The sequence below is a fragment of the Cucurbita maxima genome, unplaced genomic scaffold, assembly GCF_002738345.1.
Source record: "Cucurbita maxima cultivar Rimu unplaced genomic scaffold, Cmax_1.0 Cma_Scf00010, whole genome shotgun sequence".
NCBI lineage: Eukaryota > Viridiplantae > Streptophyta > Magnoliopsida > Cucurbitales > Cucurbitaceae > Cucurbita > Cucurbita maxima.
This window is the reverse complement of record NW_019272026.1, coordinates 983,370-990,626: the sequence shown is the minus strand read 5'-3', so window position 1 is coordinate 990,626 and position 7,257 is coordinate 983,370. Positions and strand designations below refer to the sequence as shown.

Sequence of the window (7,257 nt, the reverse complement as noted above, 5' to 3'; positions counted from 1 at the left end):
AAAAAAAAAAAAAAAAAAAAAAAAAAAAAAAAAAAAAAAAAAAAAAAAAAAAAAAAAAAGAATAATGTTGGTTATTTCCGGTAACATTTACCGAGCGGGCACTAGGTCGAGATCAATTGAAGTTGACACTTCATCGACGTTATTGTAGTCAAAGATGGTAGAAAAGAGTTTTCGTTTTAATAAACAAAATAATGCAACCAACTAATTATGTACATGTTTAAGTTGGTAGACGGATAGTCAATGTCTAGAAGGTGATGAAAGTTCATACATAATGGTCCTATTGTAGTTAGGCTGCAAAACGTGAAGAATGGAAGAGAAGAAACGGTTGACGTGTCGTGGCAACTGAGATGAAATTATTATATATTTTTTTATAGTTGGAATGATGGTAGAGATGTTCGTTCAACTTACAAGCTGGGATGAGTTGTGAGAGATCTTAACTCATTATTCAAACTGGGATGTGTAGATGAACACGACTCTCCATAATGATATGATATTTGTACACTTTGAGCATAAGCTCTCGTGGTTTTGTTTTGGGCTTCCTCAAAATGCTTCAAAGTGGACAATATCATACTATTTGTGGAGAGTCATGTTCGTAACATGGTATCAGAGTCATGCTCTAAACTTAGTAATGTTAATAGAATTCTCAAATATCGAACAAAGAACTCCAAAAGAAAAAGGAGTCGAGGCACCTCGAAGCCATAGTAAAAAATGACGAAAACTCCAAAAGAAATAGAGTCAAGTCTCAATTAAGGAGAGACGTACTTTGTTTGAGGGGAGATGTTGGATGAAAGTTCCACATCGGCTAATTTAGGAAATGTTCATAGGTTTATAATCAAATAATACTCTCTCTATTGGTATGAGACGTTTTAGGAAGCCTAAAGCAAAGATACGAGCACTTGTACTCAAAGTGGATAATATCATACCAAATAACTCTAAGATCAAACATGAAATCTATGATGATAATTCTTACATTCTAAGACGACTCACTCAGAATTAGTTCACTAATCCAATGAATCGGTTTAACATCAAACCTAAAGCATGGTTTGAAAAATAATAACACAAAAAAGTTTCAAGAAAACAAGTTTTTTTTTCTTTTTTTTTTTTTTAATAAATATTTCAAAACTTCTATTAGAAAATTAAAATCCACTAAAATATTGAGAAAAATACAACCTATGACAAAATTAAGAACAACAAAACAAAATAAATGTCATAAAACATCAGTCGTAATGCACGCGTTTGTATTCTTCATAACGAAGAAGTATCCTGATACACATGACACACAAATATGCATGAGGTTCCATAACTTTTAATCATGACATAATATTCTATTAACCTGTAATATTCTAAATTTGTGAATTATGTTTACATCATTTCTGTACATTTGTGAATTATTCTTTCGGGTTCGAATTCTTGAGTTAGATAAACACTATGTAATTATTAGAAAGATGACAAAGTTAAAATATGTTTTTTTTTAAAAAAAAAATTTAATATCCATTGAATTCTACACTTAATAATGGAGGGCATTTATGTCCAATTAATTTATTGTTAAGACTTTTAGTCAAATAATAAAGAAGAAAATTAATTAATATTACTCCAATTTCCTTTTCATTCATTGGCTACCTCCCTTATTTAATGCATGCATTTATTTTTATTTCGTGTCCCATTTTACTCAAAATTTAAATTTGTTTTATTTTAGGCTTCATGTACAATTTTACCCTTAACTCAATAGAATATTGTTTGGTTTATTGGGGAATATGTAGGCTCCGCCCGACTCGTTCATGGCGAGCCATTGTCGAGCTAGTTGTCACAATTACATTCTTGCCGCAACGGACAACGGTTGTGCAATACTTGTTCTAACCTAGGAACGGACATGCAACCATAAATAATACGTCGTGAACAAACATGATCGAGACATCCAACATATGACCATAGACAATACGGTTTGGACAAACATGACCGTGATACTAGTTGCGTGATTGACAAGAACATTTTTATGTACATAATATTTTCTATGTTGCATCATGTACAAAAACTCATTATTTATATTTGTAATACCTCATGAAAGTGATGCACGTTAAACTGTATACGAAAGTGAATCAAATAACTATGCTAAGTGTTATCGAGTATTAGAATTTTGATTATTAGTTATTTTATTTTTATTAAGTAATAATAATATTAATTAATTAAATTTCAAATAAATATATTACAAATGAGTAAACCAAATTATCTTTTGAAAAGTGTGGTGAATTCAAACTCAAACTCAAATTCAAATTCAAATTCAAATTCAAATTCAAATTGTGTTTCCTTTCTTTACCTTCCATCTACTTTTATATAGTTTTCACCTTTATTGAAGTCTGAAAGCTTTCCTTTTCCCCATATTTACCGCTCTTTATATTTGAATTTGTAAAGTAAATTCTAGAATTTATCTTTAAATGGTAAAAGTTACTATGAAAAGGTAAATTTGATTCTCCTATATTTTAAATTTTGTAATAAGATAGTCGTTACGATTAGAAATATCATAACAATTTAGTCTATATCGTTTATATATAAACGTCTCATCAAGAGCCACTAAACGTCTGTCAACTAAGATACATAAGTATACTAATCATAAATGATTCTCAATTATCGGAGAGGTTGGCAACCCATTTGAGTCTCCAACATAGTATCGTCATAATCATATGCACCAAATTATGAAATATTGAGCGAAAAACAAGAACTTGATACCAAAGGTAGCTAGGTTCGGGTAGTCAGTCTTATGTTATGTTCTATATTTTTTCTTATAGTTGGTGCATAAGTCAAGACCTACTAGAAACTCTAACCCCTACATAAAGCAACACGTATCGTACTTTATCTGTAATTATAATGTCTCATACTCACTCATGAACACCTTTCAAATCAGGCTTTATAATGTAACTCGTGTTAAATTATAGCATTTTTCGAACATTTTCATATGGTTAAACGTTTTGATATTGGTATAAGGGGCAAAATTGGTATTTCTCTTATATCATCAAAAAAAAAAAAAAAAAAAAACTAAAACTTAAGGGTAAAAAAATTATGGTAATTTCATTGGTAATGGTACCAATCTCACCTAAAACTTGATCCATTGAACAAGAAGGTAAATCTTTTTTGACCTTTGGATGAATTTGAATTGGCAAGAGAATCATTTTCTTCAAATGGTAATTATTTTGATAGTTACATTTGATGAAAAGTCCAAGAATGATTTATTATTTCTTTTCTTACCTTAAAAGCAATCAAAAACTCCTAAATTTTACCAAATTGAATATTAACTATTAATTGTATAATTCTTCCTCGAAATTTGATTTAAAATATAATTTTTTTTTGTAATAATTTATGGTTGCACGTGTTTGTCAATCTAAGTCTTCGATGACACCATATAAAAACTAGAGGTATTCATATGACTCGAGGACTTCACTAATCCGTTACCCAAGATTAAGTTGAGTTGAATTTTTGGAAAATCGGAAATTTGGGTTGGTTTGCATGTTGACATTTTTTTGGTTGGATCAACTAGACAAACTCGAAAAAAGGGTTACAATCAACCTAACCCTACCATACTTTCATGATTATTATGACAATTAAGAATGTTTGGCGTTTGTAATTCGTGTTACTGATGCATTGTGGCTTGTAAATATTTGATATTTGAGTTTTATAAGATTTTAGTTATTAATGGTGGATAAATAAATTTTTTTGTTAAATGATAAAAAAAACGTGAGTTGTGTTGTGAACTCTATTCAAATTGTTTAAATCACCAACTTAATCAACTTGAAATTTTAGGTTGGTCTTAAAGATTTTTTCAACTCAACCCGACCTTATCGTGAATTTGTGATATTTGAGCTTAAAAAAAAAAGAAAATGGTTTGCTTTCCATTGTTTTGAACTTATTTATTATTTATCATTTTATTTGGGCCACAGCCCAAACCTCTGGAGACCAATTTAGGATTTAAGCCCAATAGAGGAGTGAATTTACATATCTACCCCCAACCCCCCTCCCCCNAAAAATGAAAAAAAAAAAAAAAAAAAAAAAAAAAAAAAAAAAAAACAATCGAAGTATAATTTTCATAAGTCACGCGGGTCACAACCTACTATCTTCTTAATTAGAATGTAATACTGACCTCGAACGTTACAAAAAGGTACAATAATTTAAACTTCATTTAGACTAAATGGGAGTTTCAAAGTTGAATATCTAGATACCGAGATGAACTGTGAATTCTAATAGTTCAAATCATCTAACTTGAGTAAAGTTTGTTGGGACATGGATTCTGATTCCTTTATAGAAAAAGATCTAGTAGAGATTTGATGATGTATGGGCTGTATTGTGTGATGTCATATACTATTATATGATGATGTGTGAGTTATGATGCTTGATGATGTGCGTAATATATATATATTTCGATGAATGATGTACTTGATATACTTGATACACTTTATGGCAATATAATGAGTATGATGATTGCTTTTTTCTTCTTTATTTTACGCTTAGGACAATCTTAAGTGAATATGATATGAAACTAAAACAAGAAAACAATTTTTATGAACGAGTGAATGACCCTCGTCTCAAAAAGGAAAACAAAAGTGCCAATGTTAACTGAAAATGACCCAAAATGAAAGTGTAAAAATTTGGTAGATTATATTTAGTAGGTCGTTTAATCACTATATTTAGTACACTAAATCATATATATACCCATTAGTCTGTGCTCAAACCTACTTTCTTCATTTTCGGTATTCTCTCTCGTTTCTTAGGTTCGTGAAGTATCAATAAAATCTTTAACCAATATTCTTTCTTGAATTTTCTCTCTATTGTTCTTTGTGTTCATCTTGATTGAGTGCGTGCGATCCTAACAAAGTTTGAATTGTGGATATCGATATAAGTAGATCATTAATATCATAAAGTTGGATTACATGGCCAATACAAACTAGTAGTTCATATACAATCATAATTTTTTATTCTATATGTTTCAAGATGGATACGTAGAAGCTTATTTAGTGCTGAAACGCCTGGTTGTCTATGATCAAGCTTTTGGTTCTGCGGCTTTGCGGGGGAGGCAATTTCACATCAGTGGCAACACCAATGGCTTGAAGAAACCTAATAGCGTACCAACTAGTGTCGATCTGCCACCATTCAAATCCATGCCTAGCTGAATAGGGAAAGGCATGGTGGTTATTATGCCAACCTTCTCCAAAGCTAATCAAACCCATCAACCTACAACACAACATATATCAATTATTGTGCATACCAAAACGCTAATGCTTTCTTTAAGGAAACGAGAGTTGTCTCGAATATCATACAACAACAAGTTGAGTTCGTGTTTGGTAAATTTGTACTATAAAAGAAAGGTTAATCTTCAAAACACGTACCCGTTGTTTCTGGACGAATCATTTGTCTTCCATGATCGTTTTCCGAATCTATGGCATATTGTGTTTACCATTAATGATAGATGTAACACTAGTACTGTTCGCACACCCTACATGATCAAATAAAATTATGTGTTTAATCTTATAAGTTATTAACATATTTGAAACTTATTATTTAAATTCACATATAGGTTAGAGATAAAATTAAAGGTTAGAGACCGGTTAGATAAAAAATTAAATATGCTTTGTAAAAATATAAATAAAGATGGTGTACCACAAGTAAACTGCTAGTAAATATTGTTCTCTTTGGGTTTTCTCTTTCGAGCTTCCCCTAAAGTTTTTAAAACGCATTTGCTAGGGTATGAGATCTCACAATAAAGAACTTGTAATAGCCCAGGCCTACCACTAGCACATATTGTCTACGGACTTTCCCTTTCGAGCTTCCGCCCAAAGTTTTTAAAACGTGTCTGCTAGGGTGTAGGATCTCACAATTAACCCCAATACCATTTGTAACAACCCAATTTTTAAAACACGTCTGCTAGGGTGTGGGATCTCACAATTCACCTCGATACCATTTATAACGGTCCAAGTCCACTGCTAACGGATATTGTTCTCTGTGAGCTTTCCCTTTTGAGTTTCCCCTCAAGATTTTTAAAACGCGTTTGCTAAGAAAAATTTTCCACACTTTTATAAAGAATATTTCATTCTCCTCCTCAATTGACATGAGATCTCACAGATGTTTTAAACAAAAACTTTAAATAGTAAGAACTTAATAAGTGTTTCAAAAGTTTATAAAATTATTAAACATAAAGTTAAATGCTTAGATATCTATTTAACACTTTTTACAATTCAAATACTTATTAGATTTTCAAAGCTAAACTCAAAATTCATTGATAAAAATATATGATTTCGAAATTTCACGATGAAATGAGAGCGTTTCTATACGTACCATTCCCCATACAAGAAAAGGCATTCCTCCAACAACATACAACAAGATTGCAAGACCAATTGGATGAAGAAGATATGTTTTGTGAATAAACTTGTAGAAGCTTTGATTCTCCAAGTCGCCGACATTATCTCGTTTCACAAACTTCCTAATCATTAAAAATATGTTCTTTTCTATCCCTTGAAGAATGCATAAGTACCTTGGACCAACTCTTTTAGTTGAAGCAAAGTAATTAGAAAGCCACAAGAACCTTCGAGGAGTGCGTTGGGGATCTTTTTCGGTGTCGGCTACCTGGTGGTGATACCTGTGCATACTCACCCAATTGATCGGGTCGCCCTATAAAAAACAACGAAGAACTTCAAAACATAGTAAATATTTTACCACGCTTAAGAATTTACCATTTAATTTACCAGGAGTGTGTGAACTCCACATAAAGCAAACAAATATTCGAACCATTTCGGAAGCTTGAAACTCCGGTGAGAAAGATTTCTATGATACGAGAGAGTTATGCCGAAGAAACCGGTGATAAAATGTAATGCCAAAGCAACCCGAATCGCTCTCGAATTGACTTGAAATGGTGCAAAAATACAAAGCACATGCATAAGAAAAATAAAAATGGCCTTTTGTTTGTCTATCTTAGCCCATTCTTCCTTCCCCGATGATCTTGGAGGCTTTGCTGTGTCCATTGGTTCTATTGGCACATCCATTATCAGAGCCTTTACTTTAGTTCTGGCTTCACCACTGCCTTGTTCTTGTTCTCTACCTAATAACTATGTATTTATATTGCATTTCAAATCTCAACATGACTATATTAAATAAGGGTAATTACTAAACTCGATGATATCTCAACTAGTTAACGCTATATAGCTTAGATCAGAAAGTAGGAGGTTTGAATCTTTTCGTTCCATTGAGCTCAAAAAAAAAAAAAAAAAAAAAAAAAAA

At 31.5% G+C, this 7,257-nt stretch overlaps 1 protein-coding gene across 1 annotated transcript; it reads right to left on the bottom strand.

Annotated features, from left to right (window-relative positions):
* Positions 1-4,876: 4,876 nt before the first annotated feature.
* LOC111485493 (palmitoyl-monogalactosyldiacylglycerol delta-7 desaturase, chloroplastic-like) lies at positions 4,877-7,049 on the bottom strand. The gene is made up of 4 exons (XM_023132408.1): positions 6,726-7,049; positions 6,319-6,651; positions 5,373-5,479; positions 4,877-5,217 (listed from the first exon to the last, which is right to left on the bottom strand). The coding sequence occupies exons 1-4, from the start codon at positions 7,020-7,022 to the stop codon at positions 4,998-5,000; spliced, it is 957 nt and encodes a 318-aa protein (XP_022988176.1). The 5' UTR covers positions 7,023-7,049; the 3' UTR covers positions 4,877-4,997.
* Positions 7,050-7,257: the final 208 nt, after the last annotated feature.